A 24,457-nucleotide genomic window follows, 5' to 3' on the forward strand; every position below is an offset into this window, starting at 1 on the left:
TCCTGACCACAGATAAAGCAAATACGATTTTAGAAGGTTTGATGCATTTGAAAAGATGTAAACATTTGAAATAGTAAATAAGTGTTACCTGACCATGCAGTTTTCACTTTGAAAAGGTTGCATGGACAGTGTACCAAGGCTTTCCTGTGAAGTCAGGAGACACGGTTACAAAAACTACACATCCCCACCTTTGTTGTGCAAATACAGTCTTGACTGAAAATAATGATAAAGCCTTGCATTATTTATATGAATGCCCAAATCTGTGTTACCCAACTGCTTTGTGACAGGGCATTTCAGGAAGCCTTGTCTCTTGACCTTGCACGTTGGCCCAAAATAAGAGAAGACAATTACCGAGACTGAGCTTTCTATGTAGCTACACTGCCAAGAACCACTTGGGATTTTCCCATTTTCGGCATTGACGTTTATACTCAATTTAAATTAGAATCAATAAAGTTGTGGAGTAATGATATAATAGAAAGCTCAAAGCACGTATTGTGTCTGTATTTAGTGATATTTCCACCCAAAAGACCCCAGATTTATGAAACAGGTCAAAATTGAAACATTGGATTCTGTTACAAAATTAAACAAAATTCAACTAAAATAAAATAAGTTTGTTTTTTGGATGATCAGTAAGAGAGTTCCCCTCAAGCAATAAGTGAAAGAACACTGCATGGTTTGACTTTGCATATAAATCTGTGGTCTCTGAAAGAGAAGGGCAGGGATCAGGTGGGTATAAAAGCTCAAACTCTGCCCAGATGTATGTTCTGAAGTAAATGATGGAGCTAAGCAAAACGTGCATGCCAATGTTATCAGAATCTAATAAATCAGTCATGTCTCCTCGGGAAGTTCTCTGTTGTACAATCAGGCTTTTACCACAAACCAACAGGCTTCGGAAAGGTTGGTGACAAATGCAACATTTTCTATTTTAAATAGTTAAAGCATCAACCTTTATGTTTTTGGATTGATGGTAACTGCTTGCCAAATTTGTATAAGTTATTACTACATTTATTTTGGAATGGTTAATTAAATTATTTCTGAAGTGCTCAAATATGTTTAGGTTTTCATTTTAGAATTAAAAGGATCTAAAAATTAGGATATATGATTTTTGTTCCCCTTTTTTATAATTTAATTTTTCCATGACAAAGGTAGGTTACATATGTTAAAGCTGTCCTTTTTCCAATCAACACCTTCCATTCATCATCAGTGTATACACGTTTGTGTTGGTCTTAGTCTTTTGGTTTGTCTTTATTTGTGATGTTTTATTGATTTAAAATACTTTATTTTCCCACATAAGTCCTTGTGCTTTTCTTCTCATTTTGTGTCATTTTATTTTTCCCTTCTTTTTTCCTTTGTTTGGTCAATTCTATCATCATCACCCTAAACAAACCAAAAACTGACGCTCCTTTAAAAAAAAAAAAAAAAAAAAATCAATGAACGGCCTGACCAAACTAAAACCCTTCACCTGCACCAAAACCAACTCGCCAAGCAGAACCCTCGGGCCCCCCTCAGGAAGTCAAGTGCTATAGCCCCAGCTCCACCAACATCCTGGTAAGTTGGCGGCCACCACCAATGGAATTACAAAATGGGATCATAACGCAATACACCATCCAGTATGCTGTGACTGAAGGGGAGGATTCTACTGCTCATCAAATCTCCAGCATCCCTCCAGAAAGCTCTCAGTATCTTTTGGAAAACCTGGAAAAATGGACAGAGTACCGTGTGACAGTCACTGCTCACACAGATGTCGGGGCAGGACCTGAAAGCCTGCCACAGCTCATCCGCACAGAGGAGGATGGTATGTGTTCGCTAAAACAAAGCTTCAGCTGCAAATCCAGTCTACCCCTCTTAACCTCAAATACTAACAACCTCGCCTATATTTACAATTCCCTCTTCTTTTTACCCCCTCTGCCTGCTTCTACTAAAAGTGACTGTTGCTACCTGATACGTTTAGCCCCATTTTGGACTGTGCACTTTTTCACCCAATCAAAGTGTGACTCACTTTTCAAAAAAGCACCTTTTTTGGGGGCCTTTTTCCCCCCTAAGCTGCTCAATTTCAACACATGGTATGGCATTTTCAACTGCAGGCCTCCAACTTCCAGTCCCAACTGCCTTTTTTGAAATATTTTGAATGGCAGCATTTTTGTATAACTCACATTTTTAGGAACTTGGCAAAAGGACAAGTTCTGCACAGTGGGAAAAACAAAAGGTGGAAGATTTTTTTTGAAGGCCATTTTTTATATATTTTTTCTCCCCTCATGTGATAATCATTTTTTTATTCATTTTTTTCCTCGTACCATAGCCAAAATTCTTGTAGTGCTTCAAGCATTTGAAACACTTGAAGCCCCACTTTGGCTCCACTTTTCTATTTTGGCAATACACATTTTTATTCCATGTTTTAAAAATCCACTCTACCCATTTTTAATGTTCAAGATTAGGTCAGTTGTCAGACCTGTTTTTGCTGTTGTTTTTTCCCCCCTTACCATTGTTGAAATATTGATGTCATGCAGTGCTTGTTGCAGTTTGCTGCACTTTTGTGATTTTTTTGTCACTGCAGCATTTTCCGCTACGACTTTTGGGCAAGATTTAAAAAGAGGGTGAGGGGGTTCTCTATAAGTTTGACCTTTTTTCTTCTATCCCATGGTGTTCCTCCAGTTCCTAGCGGGCCACCTCGTAAAGTTGAGGTGGAGGCTGTCAACTCCTCATCAATTAAAGTGATCTGGCGTTCACCGATGCCCACCAAGCAGCACGGTCAGATCCGAGGGTACCAGGTGCACTATGTCAGGATGGTTAATGGGGAGCCCACAGGACAGCCAGTCATCAAGGACATCCTGATTGATGATGCCCAGGTACAACACCCTCCTCAGCCAGCCACTTCATCTCTCAGACACATAGTATCACTTTGTCTCTAAACTTTACACTCTTCTATTTGGAGTGGAAAAAAGCTCACTTTCATGAATAGAAATAGTGACTATTTAACTGTTTTGTCACTTACATATGTCTACATATAATTATTGCTACATTTACTTTTATATTTTTTTATCAACAAAACTAATTTATTTGTTGGTTAGCTGCAGACAAACTGTGTGTGTATATTTTCTCACCAGTGATTAGTGTCTATACCTGGCCTCATTTGTTGTCTCTTTTCTCTCCATATTCGTATATCATAATCAGTGGGAATATGATGATTCAACCGAACATGTGAGTAGTTTAACTTGGCAGAATTCCAAACTAGTTTTCCCTTACTGTCATCCTCTGCATGAATGGCATGTGTCTTTTGTGCATTACAAGTTCAAGACCTCAAGGTTTTAAGCATCTGCTTGAGCGCTATTTCAACTTCTTATGATATGAAGACAACTGCAGATGGAATCCTTGACTAACACTAATATTGACCTTTAAGGTTTGAATTATATTAGTGTTTACTCATAAAGCTATTTGGTACACACACAAGAAACATACTCTTTACCAAGTTATTTATCTACCAAAGCTTATGAACACTATCCTTTTTCATTGAAACATGCCTCAATGTTAAGTATATGCTGAGAGAATGTGTCTGTTGTGTCTTTTGTGATGATTATGCTGACATCACATACCACTTTTATCTCTCTACTTGCTTATATCTGCAAATCATCCAGTGAGTGTCCCGCAACTAAAGTCCTGCATCTTTACAGGAAATGATCATCACAGAACTGCAGGCTGAGACCACATATTCAGTTACTGTGGGAGCCTATACGACAAAGGGCGATGGTGCACGCAGCAAGCCCAAACTGATCACCACCACTGGCGCAGGTATTGTAACCATGACCTCTGACAAATATCATGTGGTTCTCTGCTAATAGACTGCATTTTCATATGAAACGGTTGTTCTGCTAAGCTGTGAAACTGCAGCCAATAAAGACAAAAAAAGCTTTATGCAAAAGTTCTTGTCATTGAGTGTGTAAAGTGTGAATGCAGCTAATTGCTGTCTCATATAGTACAATAACTTACCCACTGGTGTGACACAGCATTTCTTAAATAATGAAAAATGTAGCGGGAGTGACAGGAAGACACCCTAATTCAGCTCTTTTACTCACCTTTTTTGACCGTGTTAAACCACAGTAAAATTACTTTGTTGTACTCACAAACAGATAGAAGGTGAACGGATAACGAATGTCTACTACAAACAGGATAAGATGGAAACATGGTTGTCCATATTTGTAACAAGTTGTCCCTTTCTCCATTGGTACTGTCTTAGTTCCTGATAAACCTCGGCTAATGGTCAGTACAACCAACATGGGCACAGCTCTCCTCCAGTGGCATCCCCCAGCATTAACCCATGGTCCCCTGCAAGGCTATCGCCTCCGTTTTGGCCGCAAAGACGTGGACCCTCTGACTGTCATTGAGTTCCCTGAGCGTGAGAACCACTACACTACCAAAGAGATCCATAAGGGAGCCTCATACACTTTCCGCCTTTCCGCACGCAACAAGGTGGGCTTTGGTGAAGAAACAGTCAAAGAAGTCACCACAAATGAGGATGTCCCAAGCGGCTACCCTCAGAGCATTACAGCAGAGGGTGCCACCACCTCCACAATTCAGGTTAGCTGGCAACCTGTTTTGCTGGGAGAGCGAAACGGCCAAATAGTGAAATATGCTCTGCAGTATAAGGACATCAACAGCCCACGCAGTCCCTCAGAACTCTTCATCACCGCCCCCGAATCAACAATCATCCTGGATGGCCTTAAGGCAGATACCACTTATGATATTAAAATGTGTGCCTTCACCAGCAAGGGCTCTGGTCCCTATAGCCCAAGTGTTCAATTCAGGACACAGCCTTTGGATCAAGGTAGGACCAGTCCCTGAACCTTTTTAGCTCCTTTCCTTTTACAATCAACCTTTCCCTGCACAGCCCTTTCCACCCGCAGCAGCTTCCTCTAAAAGCCTCAAATGGCAGAAGGTGACAAAGTTTGGAATCAACCACAGGACTTTGGTATTAACATGTTGCCCTGCCCTTAGCCTCCCTAATCTAAGAATGGTTTAAGAAACTCACATGGAGTAAGTATGTATGTCTCTTTGTGTCTCGTCAGTCAAGCAAAGGTCAGTCATTAATTTAAGAGTTGGTGTTGTTAAGAAGGTAAGAGGACAGTGTTGAGTTCAGTGTAGTACTGATTTCAGCCTGGTTTTGAAGGAGACATTCTCAGGTAAGCACTGGTGTGGTACCACACCACAGATCGATACAAAATTGTGTTTTGTGTCTAAATCACCTGCTCCCACTTTCTTTTAGCAGTGTTTGCAAAAAATTTTCACGTGAGTGCTGCCATGAAGACATCAGTGTTGCTGACCTGGGAAATCCCAGACACCTACAACCCAGCTCAGCCTTTCACTGTGAGCACTACCTAGATACATCTAACATTTTCATACGTATTGAGGTACTCTACACATTACTATCATCCACAACCAAGGCTTCACATGAAACATCAACTCATTCGCATACAGATCCTTTACGATAATGGGCAGAGTGTGGAGGTGGATGGGAAGCTAACACAGAAGCTAATCACGGGTCTTCAGCCTGAGACACAGTACTCCTTCCTCCTGACCAATCGTGGCAACAGCGCTGGAGGTTTGCAGCATCGTGTGTCCACCATGACGGCCCCAGACATTCTCCGCACCAAACCCGACCTGGTTGGCAAGACCAACTCAGACGGTATGGTGACTGTGGAGCTACCATCAGTTCAGACGTCTGAGAAAGTAAGGTGAGTAGAGATGAACAAACTAAAGGTGATTTCTAATTAATTAAATAAAATTACTGATGCCCCTCTGACCGCGATGATTTGAATCATCAGTCGAGAAGCCCCAAGTCGACTCGCATTTTGTCAGACAATGTACTTTTTTTTTGTGAGCATTCACACTGATGAACTTTAACATTTTGTAAACATTTTCCTTCTCGCCTTTGTAAACCAGAAAATAAAATAGTTAACATATGAACCGTAAGACACAGAAATATGATGCATTTGTTTAACTCAAGACGGTGGATCATTAAAATGGTCTTTTTTTTTCAATCAGCAAAAAAAGCAGCATCTCTCTCTCCCTCTCTCTCTGTGATGCTGAAAGGCACAGAGCACCACGTTTCAACTCTTCTTATTATTTCCCTTCATATTCTTATGATTAAGAATGGGATAAAAGCTAAATCCCATTTTAGTTATTTTTTAAATGTGGCGTCTACGTTTTTTCCGACCATGAAAACTATTTACAGGTGTTTTCTTTCACGTTTGTTTCTACCAGAACTTGCCTGGGTCCAGACCTTTTAATTATGTCTGATATAAGACAATTTACGCATGGCAAATTGGCTGGTTACCCCGGGGACGTGTTGTAATGTGATGCCCTCTAAATTTGGATGGATTTTGATTGGCTGTCCGTGTTTTTGACTGTCGTGGTTAGAGTTGTGGTGTGGAGTCTGCCATCCGCTTGAGTAAGAACAATTTTTAAAACAATATAGTTATCGTTAAAGTTCTTTGTGTGGGCAGACCTAAATGCTGGATAACAGCATGGCAGGCTGAACATTTTAACAAACCGAATCTTGTCTCAAAACTACTCCTGACTCGACGCATCGACCTGGAACGTAGTCTCTAAGTTGATTCTGATTCTGCCCTACTTGTAATTGGCAATTGCATCAAGCGTAATATGATTTGACTGTATAGCTCTATTGTTGGTTATGTGACATTACAATCTTGCCGTGGAACAGTCTCTGCCCATTGCTAATGTCCAAATTTACAGTATTATTTCTTACTGATGCATTATGAATATAAAGAAAAGATAACTTGATTGCTGACCTTGTCACAGATGATTCTTCCAAAACTTAGTCATTTTTATTCATCCCTACATTTCAGTGTAATATCCACTTCACCTCAGTCATTACAGTGTAGCAGCCCAACTGATTTAAGCACACTCCTTTAAGCCCTATAAAGTCTTTTATAACCTTTCAACAAAGTCCAGGGTTGTCAGAAGGCCAAGGAGCACATTCGATTGTAGACTGATGCTTCAAACCCATCTATTTTATTCATTTATAATTTTTTTATCTTGCTGGATGCACTTGGCCCACGGTCTCCCATCACAGAGCTTAAGCTAATTAGTTTCCCATTAGCCTGCCACACTGCCTTCCTGGCTAACGTTAGCTAGTGCAGTGCCCAACCAGGAAGCCTAGAAACTCTGGCAGAGGCCATTATCTCTCCTGCCACCCTGATGAAGGGATGAAAATCCCTCTAATTCTCTATCTTTTCTGCATTCGCAGAGGTCTCCTAATTAGCCCACGGGGGGTTCTGATAGGCATACTACCCTCTCTAATGACGCTTACCCATTGCTAGTACCAGCTCTACTCTGCTAGACCGCGGTGCCCAGTCCTCCTTTTTCCATTGCAGATTTAGTACCGCCTCATGTGTGAGGCGATCGTGGCTGGTCGTCATAACCAACAAATTTTGTTTCAAAAAAAAAAAAAAAAAAAAAAAAAAACACCGCTGGCTAAACTATTTTAAAATGGCTGGTCAGGACACCCCCGTCTGTCACTAGCAGTGATGACGCAGTGATTATTGACGATTCTCTCCGACCAATCAGTAGTCTCCAGGTTTTCACGTCACCTTTTGATATCGCCTCAGCGATTTAGTGATACTACAAAAAAGTACCTGTCAGCAGGTACCAGGGACTTTTTTTCATAATGGAAAACCAAAAAAGGAGAGTAGAGTCGAGTCGAGCAGGTACCATGTAATGGAAAAACCCCATAATACAGGTCAGCATGGTGGAAACTGGACAATGCTGTATTTGTTCTTGTTGTCATACAGGGTTTTGTTTGTCCAGGAAACAGTTCTCATTGACTTGCTAATACCACTGGTGAACTTGTGTCTTTTGTGATCATTGACCTTGTCTAGATTATTAATGTACTGTACTTTACATTTTATTTTCCAGGGGATATTACATTGTGGTAGTGCCTCTGAAGAAGCAGCGCACTGGCAAGTTTTTCAAACCCTGGGACAATCCCGATGAGATGAATTTGGAGGAGGTAAATTTAAAGGCTCAGCTTGTTATGAGGACTCTGGTTACCAGGAAAGAAAAGGAAAAATATGAAAGATCCAATTATTTTTCAACTATCTAGTTATTGTACACAGCTTCTTAATATGGCCTACATACTGTAACTGTGTGCACATATCACACATTTCCTTTCTCAAAACTGGAAAAATAAGTTGAGGCTGTTAAGAGGGCCAGAAGAACAGGAGATGAGTCTCGCTGATTGACGCAAATAGCTGAAGAGAGCACTGTTCATATGGAAATGAGAACATGAAGTAGCCATCAAGTGCACTGCAAACTCCACCTCCTCCTCCTCTTTCTTTTTGTGTCTGTGGTAATTACCTGAAGAGCTGCATCAGGCCTTCATGTCTCTTCTCATTCCAGGCAAAGCTAGGCTACTGCGTATGCACAAAACACTTGTCAACTTTTTAAATTTAGCCTGTTGAGATAATTCAAGCTTCTGTGCATTGCAGGTATGATAAAATGTGTAAGCAAACAAAAGCTTGTATCACTATGTATTGTAAGATGTGATTACATTTGAGGTATTCCTTCATATGAAGCGTCCAACATTGAAAACTAATGGTTTTACACATTTGGTGGAAACCTCTAAAATACTATTCCCCTTCAGGTTACGAAAATTCTGGCAAGCATTCTTATTTGTGCATCAAATCCTCTGGCAAATTATAACTTATTTTGAAACTGAGTTTTAAAATATTTAGTTCCTTTGTATAAGCATGACAATACATCACATGTCTAGGGGGCAAAAAGAAAAGAACACACCATGTCTCATCTGGCGTTGGCTTTACAGCTCAGACCCTCAGGCACATGTCTGTAGCCTTGACCGATTGCCCAAAAGTCGCTCCTCTGTCAGAATTTATTTGTTTGTCAATATTGGCACTCACCTTTTCACAACTTTTCCCAAGGGCAGCTAGATTTAGCCGTGTTGACAGGAGAGATGATTGAAGACATTATCGGGCAGCACCAACAGCCCCACAGCCAAAACAGGGCACACACAACGACGCACACACTCTAATGTGAATGACAGGCGCGCACGCACACACACACACACACACACACACACACACACACACACACACACACACTCAATCGTGCACACAAGTCAGAGATATGAAATCAGACGGCCAAACAACTATCCAGGCTTGATTAGCATAATTATGATCTACACTGGAAGTTCAAAGTCAGATGGAACAGACCTGTATGATGTGTTTCTTTCAGCCTATTATAATTATATATCTATTATTGTTGGCTGAAAGAGCAATGCTGGTATTTTGGCCCTAATATGAATTACTTTAAAGACTATGAATGCTACATGATACATAATGTATTTTATCCTCGCTTTGCATATCTTTTATTCTTGTTTGAGAAAAAAATTAATTGGAAAATAAATAACAATGTTAATCAAATCCAAAAAATAAAAATTCAGTTTCTTTTTTTACTGTTTGAAGATGTTGGATAATCCTCAACTGTTTTATATGATGGAAATCCACACAATCCTTTAATCTAATCACAATCTTTTGTAGTAAAAAAAAACAAACCCAGATGAAATAAGTCATTGATCTTTACTGTAATGTTCTGCCTATTGCAATCAGCGTTTTTCAGCTCGGCAATCAGAAAGCAATCTAGATAGACAGATTTGGTTTGCGTAGATGTGTTTTCATGTGTGCTGGAATGTCTCCCTACATGATACAACTGTCTGCCTGTTACTTATCACTGTAGCTGCTGAAGGAGATAAACCAAACTAGCAGAGGCCTTCGGTTCCGGAGGCAGGCAGAGCCCAAAGCCTATATCGCTGCCTATTTCAAAGACTTGCCAAATGAGTTCACTCTTGGAGATGGCAAGACCTACAGGGGATTTGAAAACAAGCAACTCCAGAATGGCCAGGAGTACATCTTCTTTGTGCTTGCTGTTTTGGAGATGTCTGAAAATGTAAGTCTGCTCTCTCACACATCTATTCTCTCCATTTTTATCCATGTGTGTTTCAAATTATACTGTAGTTCATCTTCAGACATGAGCTTGTTCGCCTCTGGGATATCCCGTGCTCGTGAGCTCATGGTCTTTGTGATAGAAACTATACATGTCCATAGACAGAGAGCGTTAAATCCGCTGCATCTTGGCGGAGGGTCGGAGTTTGCTTCTGGTCAGGTGTGTTATTCTGAGCCCTTGTGAGGCTTTGACTTAAAGACTGAAAGCTGCAGCTGGCCCAAGCTGACCCTTGCTGCTTTGGGGAGAGAAACCCCTTAAGACCTTAGCTGATCGCAAGAATACCTCGATAACAGGGCTCCTCTTTAATTGCATCCTACGTTCGGTCCACCTTATCTGCGCTGCTGCAGCTAGTGTCTATGTGTCCATGTGTCTGTCTGGACCGAAGACCCGAAAGCTGCATGATTAGGCAGCCGCAGGCGTGATGATGGATTTGATGAGCTGCAGGGTCTGTAGTGCCGCCCGCACTCTCTCTGTTAACCCTGAGTTCAGGTAGAGCGAAACGATAATGGCGAATGGAGGAAAATCTCTAATTTGCCCACTGAAGCATATATTTTCATCCCACAAGACCTTTTTTTATCACCTCGTAGGATGTGAATTAGTTCAATCAACGTTCCTGTATAGGAGAGATATTGAAGATAATTTTGATTGGTCAGCCTGAAGCTTAGCAGAAATTACACAGCAAAACTTTGAATTGGCTTTAAATTTGTATTGTTGGTCATGCTGCCTTTGTCAGAGTCTTGTTAGATATGCTCTGTAGTGAGGGTAAATTAATTGAAGTCTGCCGGTAGTGCTTTAAATATCTTGAGCTCAAATAAGTCTGGATCTACTGTATCCCTCAGCATTCAGTTCTGCATGTTGATGTAACATTGTCGAGAATATATCTATCAAAACCACCAGATTATAGATAAATTATGGAGTAATGAGGGGTGATCAGTGATTTGCTTTTCCCTGGCTCAGATCATGTATGCCACAAGCCCTTACTCCGACCCAGTTGTGTCAGCCGACATCGACCCCCAACCGATCATCGATGAGGAGGAAGGCCTCATCTGGGTGGTGGGCCCTGTGCTAGCTGTTGTCTTCATCATATGCATCGTTATTGCCATTCTCCTCTACAAAAGGTGAGGATATTAAATTATGATCTGCATATAGGATTATACAACAATTTAAAAGAATTGTCCCATCTGAGGGGGATTCCTGTGCATTTGCTTCATTTAGTTGGAACAATTACCTTAACACAAATACTACATACAGTACACATTACTGACATACATGTGCGCTTAAAATCCATGTTTCACCACTCAATATTTAACATTGATGACACCAATACACCACCACGCACAAATCTTCAATTAGCACGTTGAAATCCAAACACTAAATGTACGATTTTAACTTCAAGCCGGAGGCACATTGATCTTCAGACTTTCCATGACCACCACTCACGCACTTTAAATCTCAGAGTAAATCCAAGCATACAGCTACCCAAAATTTTAAGCAACGAAATGCAGACGCCCACAATCCTTCACAGACACGTACGTTGACTGAAAGTTAATCAGACACATCCATCTACCCCCTGCATGCACAAACACACCCACGTGCAACTGTGGAAAACACTTGCAGTAGTGCACTTTCACACTGAATCAAAACAGCTTTCTTTGTCTGTAACCCCCTAGTGGGAGTGAGACCTCGTGCTGTCACTGCTGATCAGTCAAGTGTAGGAGGGGAGAGCTCTGACTATCTGCTGCATGTCACTGCATGTATGTGCAGCTTTAGAGAGGCCCTGGGCAAGCATCATGGCAAGCCCAACCCCTAACCATTTTACAACTACCCATTCCACGTGGGAGACTAGCTCTAGATCCCGACTCTGACCTTATGATGCCCTCCTGCTCACACACACACACACACACACACACACACACACACACACACACACACACACACACGTTTCCGTCCTTCACTATCTTGTTACTTTTCACCTTTACATAAGGCAATTTCCATGCAGTGTTCATTCAATCAAATGTCCAGTCCTAAGCAGAATTTCACAGTAGTCCTCAAGAAGTAATTTTGCGAAGGTAAGATTAGTAAGTGAAGAGTCAGCACAATATAAATCAGTAACCGCACCAATACTGAAGACAAAAATACATACATAGTAGTGTAATTTAGAAGGTAAGGCATGCAGCTTTATTCTCTTACAACTTATAGTCCTTGGATTCTATTTACATCAAGTTTTTGGTTTGGGTAATACAAAGGTGAATTGAGTAGACAAAGACTGTGTGTGTGGGTGCGCCTTCAGGCTGAGTTTGTGGCAGGCAGATTACCAAGCCAGTGTCACCGCTATGTTAGGGAACATTCCGTGCATAACCAGGAGATCTTTTTTTTGTCAAAATCAATTTGTATGTGATGGATTGCTCCTCTTGTGCAAAACAAAGGGAATAACAATGGTCAATATAAATCAGAGTCATATGTGCACCTACACATTGAATAACTGAAGTCAAGTCATGACTGCTACCAAACCAATTGATTTTCTCATAAAAAGGGCTTAAAAAATAGTAAGATGCAGTTTAATGTGATATACGCTTAATATATACAAATTCATTTAAAATTATAAGAAGATGCATAATTTCTGATTACAATAAATGTAACAGTGGTAGGCTTATTTGCAGGAAAAGAGACAGCAATTAGGAGTCAAGAGATGACTTTTTATGCTTGAACAAGAAGCAATCAGCTGAAACTGCTTGAAATAGCAGAGATATAATGTGCAAATTTTGGATGCACCTGGGAAACTGTAGTATTTGAGACAAAGAGCCCCAAGGCTGCACAATTAAGCATAATCTCTGAAGTGAAGCATCACTAATCTTGCACGCACAGGAAAAACTGAGATATGATTGGTATCGTTTGTCTCTTATATAGTCAGTCATTCACTTATTCTAAAGAAACGTTTCTGGAAGTCTCCATTATATAAAGCCAAAGGTCTTACCACCTAATGTGTCGATATTTCTTTCCTTGCTGACCAATGGAGCAGCAAACCAGACAGGTAAGAGTGACAGAGAAGAAGAGGAAAACTAACTCCCTTTAAACTCCTTTTCTCCCTCGACTGTTTATTTTCTATATAAACACATAGAAATTGGTCGCCCAATGGAGTTGATGTCATTCATAAAATCATGTGCTTTGTGCATAATCAAAATGAGCATATGTTAAACGTATTTATTAACGTTATTAATGCAACATTATTTATATGACAGCTGTCAGTAGGCAACTGCTGGGAAATCCAAGCACAAATGTTTTTTACTTTTCATACTACTAATAAACTTTAAATTCATATCAAAATATCCTCCATATCACCTTTCCTACAACATTTTATCCATGTCAGTGACCAATGTTATGTGGATTCTGATGAATGAACAAACCACATTGCTTTCTATGAAACGGACATACGGCATCATGTGTCAGAGGTGACAATGTTGTGCACTTAAAATATATGAACAAGAGACTCTCTACAAATATGAATCTTAAAACGTGCCTTCAAAATACTAAAAATAAACCCAAAATGAAAGGGAGTGGAACAAATAACTGACTTGAATACTCTAACATAATAGAATGCAGTAAATGATGCCTTTGTGAAGCCTGTAGTTTTTTTGTTTGCTTGTCTTGTTACTTTATATACAGTTAGAGGACCAGGTTACAATACATTGCGATCTAAACATCACCTCTAACTATGGCTTCAAAATTGAAAAAAAAAGAGAGAGAGAGAGAGAGAGAGAGAGAGAGATAGAGAGAGAGAGAGAGAGAGAGAGAGAGAGAGAGAGAGAGAGAGAGAGAGAGAAAAGAGTTAATTGACACCATATCTGACACTATCATTGAAAAGTGAACATTAGGCTTCACTAAAGGTAGCATTTACTCGTAAAGGGCTTTGTACTGGATTGCATTGTACTGTGCAGTGATGATGTTATTTAGTCCACCCCCTGTAGCCTTTTGTACTGTAAGAATGCCGTCCTGTCACCTCCTTAATTACATATTTGCCTGCATTATTTACGAGACCACAAGGCATTCTTTAAGGTTACACAGGAAGAGTTTTGTGCACCCCAAAAAAATCAAATTTGCTGTTTGTTCTGCAGAAAAAGAGCAGAATCTGAAGCTAGGAAAGGCAGTCTCCCCAACAGCAAGGAAATACCACTGCATCATCCCACCGACCCTGTTGAGCTTCGACGCCTCAACTTCCAAACGCCTGGTACGTATTTCAAATGATGCCAGGGACTTCCGTCTCATTCCCTGGGAATTTACAACTCAATGTTCATTGTGAAAAGGGATGCCAATGCTACTGATTGTGCACTTAAAAGGTATAATCTAGATTCACAATTAGCTTTATATCAAATGTTTCTTCATTTGCAACCACTGCTGACAGTAAAACCTAATACTGTGACGTCCTTAAAGAAGTACCCATCATCTTTGCTGTAAGATTGGCACTACACAAGTGAGCAGTTTACAGGTAGACAGTGGACAGGTGCTTAGAGGAGGTACAGAGGGTCAAAAATGACAGTTTCCTCCCCGGAGACACCTCTCAGTGGAAAATGAAGTGGCAGAAATGCGAACTTGACAATTTCATGGCAGCTGTCGTCTTCCTCTGCACCTGGGTTATCCAGGTCATCAAGACTTGTCATGCTTACTCAGAATAGCGCAGGCCTGCTTGGATGGTGTCCCATTGCTAGGAGACAGGATGCAGCATTGTGGAAGGTGAGGGAAATAGAAAATGTGTCATGGCTGTGTGTTCCCTTTTGTATGCTCGTGGATAGTGAAGAAAAAGTGGAGCTGTATCGAGCTGTAAACACCAGTGTTTACTCGCTCTGACCTTTAGTGCTGAGGTGAGGTGGTCAGTCCTCATGCCTTGGCTCAGTCATGTGACCCGTTTCTCGCCAGGGGGAAACAATGGGTGTCACAGTCCATTTATCACCTGGAAAGGAGGTATGCATCTTTGCCCCCGTCCTGACCGAGAGAGACACGCTTAACTGCTGTTTGAGTTCCTCTGGCACCGACTGCTTTGGGGACAGGTGTGCAGAGACTGCCAATAATGTTGTAATATCAAAGCCATATTTTGCGGTCAACTAGTATGAAAGGAGGATGACTTATCCCTGCAGGCTCATTTTTGAAAAAAAGATTTAGCATATTTATGAAAGCTCTTCAATGATGTTAGGACCATTACTGGCTGTTACATCCTGGCAGAGGGGTATTTTTCTTTTTGGCTCAGAGTGATCTCAACCATCCTCCCACTATTTCACTCGCCTCTCAAGCCATCATACCTCCCCCCACAACAGCCTTTCAGAGAGCTGGTACCTTGGGCTCTCTCTGGACCAAACATTTCTTTTCCCTATCATATGTCCACTTTCTCTTCAAGTCCTAAAGCTCTTTTACATTAGACCACCTCACTCCCCTACTCTCTCCACCCTTTCTTCCACCTCTTTACCCCTCAATGGACATTTTCATCTTAAGGATGCTTGATGTTTGAGCGACAGTGTGGAAATGGTACTTTCATTGTCCCCCACTGGTGGAAATGGATTTTGAGTAGCGGGCTGCGATAGAACCACCCTTTGCCATCTTTCAGAGAGACATGAGTGGGTGGGAAAACGAGGCACAGCTTCCATTAGCTAATGCCCACTTGTGACCGCAACTAAAATGAAACATCTCCTCAATGGTGAGAGAGAGACTGTCGTGCAACTTGTGTGTCAAAATGGCACCTGAATTCTCAACTTGCAGATCTTTAGTCACAGACTGGATGTACATGTACAAAAAGGTGTAAACCCGTATTGTTCAAACCCTACACTTTGGATCGTTTCCTTCCATCTAAGCTCTTAAATATGCTGATGAGATACCTCAATTGCCATTCAACATTGTCAATTCTACATCGCCAAAGTCAAGTGAACTTAACTGCAGACTATGCAAGTAGTAGATCACAATGTTAGCATCCTCAGGTTAAAATGAATGTCAAATAATATCCTACGGTTGCTCGACTTTGATTTGTGCTGCTAGGTTTTTTACGCTTTCTTATTTCCATCAAATATGCATGGTGGCATAGCCAAGCTTCTAGCATGACGATTTGTATGTTACTAATGAATGTTCCACTTAGAATACACATAATCATTCAACTACTTCTTGTCACATTTTCAATTTCTACCTTCTGTTTGTGAAGAAAATAGTCATCACATAATGCTAATGACATCTGCAACGTATTTAATTACACCGCCATTTCCTTCACAGGTTCAGGTGCGTCCAGTCACCCCAGTAACCTCCATTCGTCAAGTTAGTTGGTCTCGATTATGTATTTAACATGATTTGTTTTGTTAGCTTTAATTCACTTCTTTTCCTTTTTTCTGCGTAGTCTTGTATTCCCATCCCCATCTAATCCATCTGGTGTCAATGCCATGTCATCAAAGGAGGCGGAGTTTGAAATGACTGCCTGAAACCATGTCATCACTCAAAGCAGACATCAACATCTGGCCTAACATTTTGAATGTTTTTTGGGATGTTTGTTTGCGTCAGTGTCTTACTGTCATGCTAACTATCCACCGCAGCTTTCTGTGTGAATAACGTTTTTCTCTCTCAATAGTGGGGCAAGTGTGCTCGATGACTACTCATTGGCTTCTGTGTCCATATTCTCTTTATGAGCATGGCCACTGCTTTGAGTGAACAAACCTGCCTAACAAGATCCACTCTTCCATTCCCCCTGTTAAACACATGCTGCTTATCTAATGATTCACTGTTGGCTTGTGCTTGGGTGATGCCCACTTACAAGACTGGTGACTGACTTTCAGTCCATCTGATTGACAGGTATGGCTAGCCACCCTCCAATCCCAATTATGGACCTGGCAGATCATCAGGAGCGCCTGAAAGCCAACGACAACCTCAAGTTTTCACAGGAATATGAAGTAAGTGTCAGCAAAGTTCCAATGCTTGACTCAGGAATTGTCAAAAATGTCGGCACAAGAGTGTTTCTGCATAAAGACAACAATTCAACATAGTATATACTTTGTAGTATTATATGGGCGCATACACCTGGTGTTCACATACACTGTTAATTGAAATTACTGCCACTATTAGTGTGGTGGGTAAGAAAACCCCAGTCATTTCAGCCAACACCCTCACATTTAATGGTATATTCCTGGAAGCCTTAGTTCTACTGTTGCATACCCATGCCAACCACAAAGCAGATCAAGCAAGACGGCAATTGGTGGATGATGACCTCCCAATAGCATTAGTTAGGAACTACTTTCATGAGAAATATCTTCACCAGAGAACTAAAACCAGCCATGCCTTTTTCACAGCAGACATTTTGGCATGTCATAGCAGGAAATGCTCAGGTGTAATTAATACAGTAACATTAATAATGGCTGCACTCCATTTCCAGTTCCAGGGTTATTGTGCCTGCTGGCTCACTATTGACTTACAGTTGAATGGAAAAGAGGCTATTATTAATGGACCAAACAGCATACTGTACACACAGTATAACACATATATAGAAGTGTATTTAGTATTGTTTATCCTTGGGAAGCTATGCTAATGGGAGTGGTAATTCACTAATAGACCCTAGGGATTTCAAAGACTACAGTTTACTGACACTTGTCCAGCCAGTTAATCATATCTACACTTTAGCTGGAGTCTCACTCTGAAATGTATGGTCACTATCAGAATAAAAATACATCATGGAACAAAGGTGATAGTTATATTTAAGTATCGTGTGATTAGACCTTCAATCGTAAAAGTCCTTAAAATTGAAGTGCCCTCAAAATCATGTAGGCTGTAGTCAGACAATGCAAGTGTCTCCTTCATATTGGCTTTGCATTGTAGATCAACTCACAGAGCCTGAAAAACTATACGAGCAAGAGGTCCTTTCAGGGGCATTGTGTGAGATAGGAATCGTCACCCTTTTTCTATCAATATCTTTCTGCGGGTCCTGCAACAGCTCCAAAATGTATGAGGTCACCATATGGGTGGCTGCCAAGCTGGCCAATCATTACTGCAGCTTAAGTACATTGAATTCCAATTTTGTAGTGCTTATTCGAGAACAGTGGAAAGCAATTTAGCTAGGACAATGAAATAAAGATTATTATTATGAGCCATGTTTCAGCCCACTGTTTCAACATATTTTGATAAAATATCGGGCTTAGCCAGTGGTATATCCCTTGCATATTGCTGCTTTAAGTGATTTCTGCAGATAAAGACCTCGGTACTGAAATGTATTATTGTATTCATGTTGAGCTCATATGCTGTCCAATACCTCTTAATGTATTTGCTTATGCGTCAAACTAGTATTATAAAGTTTTACCATCATTAAAAATAATTAAGCTCATCTTTATTTATGTATTTCTCCCATACATGTAAATCACCGTAAAAAGTCATAAAAGTATGAATATATTCAGATCTGTCTAGATTATAAGCAAGGTCAGTGTAGTAATGTGTCTTACAGTTGCACTGGGTTTCTATGGTCAGTAGAGATTAACTCATAAAAGCAGTCTGTAGTCATTAAAAACACAGGCACAATATTTTCCCTGTAATGTGAAATGGAATGCCATTTTCATGTCTTTGTATTTTCCCTTTGTGATATTATATTTTATATCTCATTTATCGGTGATGAGGGAGCATTATCAACCTCTACTTTACAAAGTTGAAAGAGGGCTTGGATAGCAAATTCTGTTGAACTAGTCTCAAGTGTAGTATTCTAGTATATGCCGTAAAAAATCCTTCTAATCAAATGAGAAAAGCTGATGGAACACAAGCTTTTCCTTTGTGACCGATGCAGAATGTATCTTTTGTAAATCTAATCATTTATATGTAGCGGCTATTTCATGACAAAGACAACACGTTGTTCACATAGTTTTTTAAAGTGAACTATCCACTTTTTAAGTCAAAGTTCCACCCCAAAAATGCTCTCTTCCAATTTTAATTTAAGCTATGCAGACAAAAAAGATTTCAGTGTGTGCTGACACCCTATTTTCAACAAGATACGAGAGGCCAGAGTAGATACTACTTAAATTAACTGAGAAGAATAAAAGTCTAGGTTAGACTATTCATCAACTAAAACCTGCTTTCAGTCAGAGAACAATAATTTCCTTTGGACTCAATAACCTCAAGTACTTTTTTATCACAGTTACAATTTATTTAAGATACATATCTATCTATCTATCTATCTATCTATCTATCTATCTATATATATATATATATAAATAAAAGAGACATGTTTTGTGTGTAGAAAGAGGACATCCACAAAAATGTAAATAAAAAAAGTTGGAAAAAAAAGAAGAAAGAGACACCCACTATTATAGCTTGATCAGTATGTATCACTGACAAAGCTAGGGATGCTTGCAAGTTCATGCTAATTTTTTACCTTGGAAATGCTGTGTATATTAGTCCTCTTCACTCAATTGTTAATAGTCAATTTAAAATAGCCAGGCTTAAACAGTATCTGACCTTAATGGAAAACAGTATTCATGCAAGACAAACTCTTCCATGCCGAACTACCGAGCTACAGATGAAGCAACATTCATTCATATATTACAACCTTTATGCATCACTGTTTTGCACACATGAGGAAGTCTAACAGCAGCACTGAAAATCAATGTTATGCATGACATTAACACAGAATAAATATTTTCAGCCTAATATGTCATCAGTGTAGGGACATGCAAAATTAGACTGGGAGACAAAAAGGCCACATTGGAGAGACAAGACTGAAATCATCAAAGCCTTTTACAAACAGCCTTGGCAAACAAGAGCCTGGTAAAGGACAACAAGGCCTTTCAAGTTTGAAGTGCACTCTTAAAATGATGTAAACATTATAACACAGCATTTTCATTTTCAATTGCTCTGTGGTGAAAGGCATATTTCTTACACAAACTACTATTAAATGTTCATAATATATATTATATAATTATTCATTGTAATAACAAATGTTTTTGTACTTTACAGTCCATTGACCCTGGTCAGCAGTTCACATGGGAGCACTCTAACCTGGAGGTCAACAAACCAAAGAACAGATATGCCAACGTGATTGCATATGACCACTCCAGAGTCTTGCTCTCCGCTATTGATGGTATGCTGCCCACCAACACCTTCTCTCCCAACTGCTGCATCGATTCTACAGCCAGTACAACCGTCTTTTAGACCTCAGGAGCGCAAGCACACTGTAGTTTTAAATTATATTTCCCACACAAGCACGTCAGACTACTTATTCCCTTTAATGCCTCAGGTGCTTGCAAAGAAAGACAGCTTTAGAAACTGGCAATTTTCTCTTAAAATGCTGAGGCAAGCATTCAAGTCAGATTGAACAATAACCTATAGTAAGAGATGCAAGTTTTACCAGGATCTTTTTCTCTGACTTTATGTCAGGTGATTATTCTATAATGCCTCAGACTTACATATTGTATGAAGCAATGGGCTGTTTCTTGAGTACTTCATACATTGAAACCAGAACAGTGAGTACACTGTAAGATAATTTGACAGCATAGCATATTATAATTTGCAATACACATTACTTGTTTGTGGGTATGTGTTTGTTAAAAGAAAAAAAAAGGGACATGTGTGAATAAATATGTGTTTGCCACCGGGTTTAAACTGACAAAACTCACAGCAACACACAAGTTAAAGTGCTAAGACATTGGTCAGGGTGACACAATCGACAAGGCGTCTCTAGTAACATTTAATGGACAGGACTTATTCAAGATGTGGTTGCACATTTCCCCTGAGCCCATCACAACCCTGACTTGAACCAGTCCATTATGGCTTTGGCACATTAAAAAAGTGTTGCTCTGTACAGTCCAGCTTCTAAGGAATGAAAGGCAATTTTGAAATTGCTAGTTAAGTGCTGGCTTCTTCACCAGTTTATTGGATTAAACACAATTGCACATACACACACAGCTATTATTTAACCATTTCCACTGAGCTGTTCTGATGGTGGGCGAAGGAAAATAAACAAAGCAAATGGCTATTGTGACAAAAACAGATAGATAAAAGCTCAAAGAGCCTTTCTGCAGTCTCTCAGAAAGAACACACAGTTTGAGTGTTGATAGAACTCCATTAGCCAGGCGTATAAACACATCTGCTCAACCACATTGGAGCCTTTGTGCTGTAGCAAGTGAGTAGTTCTCAGCCAGGGGGACATGAGGGACTTCCTCTTTTCCTTCTAAAGCTTAAAGCCTTTTGGCAAGCGATGCGTCTATTGTTTACTTTGATTGAGTTCTTTGAATAAAAAAGGATTTGGGATTTGACATCAGAATTTGAAGACCGCAACTATAAGAATTTACCGATGTGGGGATGGATGAGCATGATGCTTGAGTACATTTGTGGACTTTAATTGTCGTGACATCACCGAAACTGGTTTCTAAAGTTAATCCCTAAAACATTGCCAACCCTTCATTTGCCAAAATTGTACAGTTTCTATTTCTATTAGTATGTTTCAATTTTTGTTAGCATGATCCTTGCAAATGCCACGTTCCCTCCAAATTCCATCAATTTCATGTTTTCTTTTTGGAGCATTAAACTTATGCTAGAGCTCAATCTTTTTTTCCATTGATCTATTGTATATTTAGTGTGGTATACTGTCACAAGCCTGTTATTCTACAAATAGGTCATTTATTTAGAAAATGTAATCAAAATCTAATGGGACAACTTTAGAAATCTGTTGTGCGATAAGACAATTCAGTAATCTGAGAAAGTGTGAGTAGTCATCCGCTCGCAAATGCACATAACCTTAATGTTACTATTACTACTATTAAGAATCACCATTACAATGTTGTACACTAAAATCATCTGTATTAGATTCCTTTGCTGTTCTATGTGGTGTACTGAACAACGCAATGTTTATTTCTCAATAAGCATATTGACAGAGAAAATGGTAGAATTTATACAAATCCTGAGTGACAGAAAGCACAAAGGCAAAATCCATTTGCAAATGTGCATTAACCAACAGCCTCCTTCTCATTAAACCACAGTAATGTCTCTTTTTGCTTTTCAATTTGAAAACACAATGGGCTTAATTGCATTTATCCCTTGTCCATCACGGAAATGTTCAGCCGCCTGGCTGTGTGGACAACTTCAACAGCAAAAGAGAGGGCGGGGGACAGTTGAACAAAATTATGTGGGTTGTTCTTTGAATGTGTTTATATTCTATTTTTTTCCTTCTTTTTTTTCTGTCAAATAAGTTACCTGGGAGTAAAAGGGAATCTGGGGGAGAGGGGGGAGGGGGAGCAGTTGGAGTGAGGGGATTCTCCAATACGTGGCGTCCATGCAGATGAGACTTATCTTGGTCGACCATGTGTGCACGAAGCCCCTAAACTGCCAGTCCTGAAGCATTGACTAGCTGTCAGCTCTGTCTCTTCCGTCTGGATTCGAAAAGGCTGCTGTGCCTTTCATTTAATATAAGCAAAGGGAAGGAGGAGTGAGGAGGGGAGGGGGAAACTGTTTTGCTAGTTTTTTTGTTGGTTTGTTTTTCTCCGTGTGAGGTGATAGACTTTTACAGACTGAGCTTTATCTGTAAGTCAGTTGCAGATATGGAAGAGGAACACACAAGCTGTGGATTTAAAAAAGTGTTGATGATAGCAAATACAAAAACCCATAGACTAACACTGGTTCCAAATGTTACTGTTTTATGCTATTGTTCCATTTAATACACACAGAAGGTACTGTTTTATAAAATTTTTCCATTGAATACATACAGAGGGTACTTTTCTATGCTATTTTTTCATATAATACATTTAGAAGATGTTGACTTTTGTGGGGAGAATCTGACGTTACCACTAATAACTTCAGAGCAAATCAAGACTTAGACCAACTTAGGAAGCAACAAATGCTGCTATTTTGTGACAGTGGTCTTTTTCTACATTGTGTTAGGACAACATAGTGAACAATTGTATTTGAGATGTTTCTTTTTGATTCTAACTCCCACTATCAAAATGTTCTTTTTTTTTTTTTTTTTTTTTTTTTTTTTTTAGGTATCCCTGGAAGTGACTATATCAATGCTAACTACATCGATGGCTACAGGAAACAGAATGCGTACATTGCAACCCAAGGATCTCTGCCAGAGACATTTGGTGAATTCTGGAGGATGATCTGGGAGCAGAGGAGTGCAGTCATCGTCATGATGACCAAGCTGGAGGAGAGGTCCAGGGTAAGGAAATAATACCGCAAATACAAATACCGCAATATATGTGGGGCGCTCTCTCTCTCTCTCTCTCTCTCTAAGTAATATTCAAATTAAATGTCCAGGTCAAACCCAAAAGTGTGGGGAAAATTTGTTTCATTTTAAGCTTTGGAATGTTAATCCCTAACTCACAAAAACACCAAAAATGACTTAACAGTCTGAGCCACATGAACTAAAACTTTCAAAAATGCGTTTTTGTTCCATTCTTCATTTGACATTGAAAATTTGCAGTAAAGATTCTTCCTCCTCTGTTCAACCCCCATTAGTGACACGATAGTTTGATGTCCTTATCCTCCTATTTAATTTGTGCAGTATGTTGTACTCTGGCCTTCCCTAGATGCCTTATATATTTATTCTCCAGGAGATGCCAACTTCCATCTAGTATCCACTCACATCTTCAATCCTTTCTTTACAACAACACTTTCTGTTGTTGTTGTTTAGCCCTGAGTGATTAGTGGCATGGCTCCCTTCATTAACGTAGGACAGCTAAAGGCACTGGATTACAATCAGTGATAAAAAAAAAAAAAGACTCAAACACTGACAAGCTACATTGCCAAGTTGGATGCATTCACGACTCCTCTAAGACTGACATGGTCAAAAGGCACCCTTTCCCTTTTACTTGAACATCTTCACAGTGTTTGACTGAGCACATGAAAGCTTGCACAGACTCCATAAGCTACTGACCTTCACACTTGTATGCCTTTTCTAAGAGCATGGCATCGTGTTAACAGGGGTGCCGATTCAATCCACACAGCAGTTTTCACTCAGTATCTGTACAATCTGCAAAGCAAACAGGCTCCTTTGGTTGATTTTTAATATTGTAGGCACTCTGAAATGCTTAATTCTTCAATCCAATTCATGCTGTCAGGTGTCTGTTTGGCTCTATAGATGCTTTGTGATATCAGAGTGCTCCTTGGCTCTGCCGTAAACGCTTCCTGCGAGAAATTCCCGCTCTGATCCTTCCATACCATTATGTTGTTTAACGTTTGGTGCATGATGTGCTTTTGTTGTTGCCAACAGCTCCTGTCTTTCATATTATTCAGTCCTATCATTCGCTGGGAAGCACTCAAGCTCTCTTTGTATGTTTTTCATATCTAAAGCTTGAGTATTTGCAAATAAACGCCACTATGAATCGTCAGCTGGTTAGGTAATTAATAAGTGGATAGTACACTTAAGATATTTGAATATTCCAGTGGTACAACTGCTGTCCATGTCAAAAATGTCATACATTTTAACAGAGCAGCA

General features: G+C 39.9%; 1 protein-coding gene and 1 long non-coding RNA gene across 11 annotated transcripts in view; one reads left to right on the top strand and one right to left on the bottom strand.

Annotated features, from left to right (window-relative positions):
* LOC114545729 (receptor-type tyrosine-protein phosphatase delta) overlaps window positions 1-24,457 on the top strand; it is a 132,859-nt gene that overhangs the window by 93,040 nt on the left and 15,362 nt on the right. For 2 of the 9 annotated variants that reach the window (XM_028564196.1, XM_028564198.1), the window contains 15 exons: window positions 1,490-1,795; window positions 2,653-2,846; window positions 3,172-3,198; window positions 3,669-3,786; window positions 4,232-4,819; window positions 5,258-5,358; window positions 5,470-5,726; window positions 7,930-8,023; window positions 9,766-9,975; window positions 10,990-11,150; window positions 14,145-14,257; window positions 16,279-16,320; window positions 16,849-16,946; window positions 19,984-20,107; window positions 23,004-23,179. In XM_028564196.1, coding sequence (XP_028419997.1) covers window positions 1,490-1,795; window positions 2,653-2,846; window positions 3,172-3,198; window positions 3,669-3,786; window positions 4,232-4,819; window positions 5,258-5,358; window positions 5,470-5,726; window positions 7,930-8,023; window positions 9,766-9,975; window positions 10,990-11,150; window positions 14,145-14,257; window positions 16,279-16,320; window positions 16,849-16,946; window positions 19,984-20,107; window positions 23,004-23,179 — 2,609 coding nt within the window. The remainder of the gene's footprint in view (window positions 1-1,489; window positions 1,796-2,652; window positions 2,847-3,171; window positions 3,199-3,668; window positions 3,787-4,231; window positions 4,820-5,257; window positions 5,359-5,469; window positions 5,727-7,929; window positions 8,024-9,765; window positions 9,976-10,989; window positions 11,151-14,144; window positions 14,258-16,278; window positions 16,321-16,848; window positions 16,947-19,983; window positions 20,108-23,003; window positions 23,180-24,457) is intronic. The other 7 variants (XM_028564197.1, XM_028564199.1, XM_028564201.1 and 4 more) reach the window with 4 other exon arrangements.
* LOC114545733 (uncharacterized) overlaps window positions 1-24,457 on the bottom strand; it is a 233,926-nt gene that overhangs the window by 23,220 nt on the left and 186,249 nt on the right. The window lies entirely within an intron of this gene.

The sequence above is a fragment of the Perca flavescens genome, chromosome 19, assembly GCF_004354835.1.
Source record: "Perca flavescens isolate YP-PL-M2 chromosome 19, PFLA_1.0, whole genome shotgun sequence".
NCBI classification, from domain to species: Eukaryota; Metazoa; Chordata; class Actinopteri; order Perciformes; family Percidae; genus Perca; species Perca flavescens.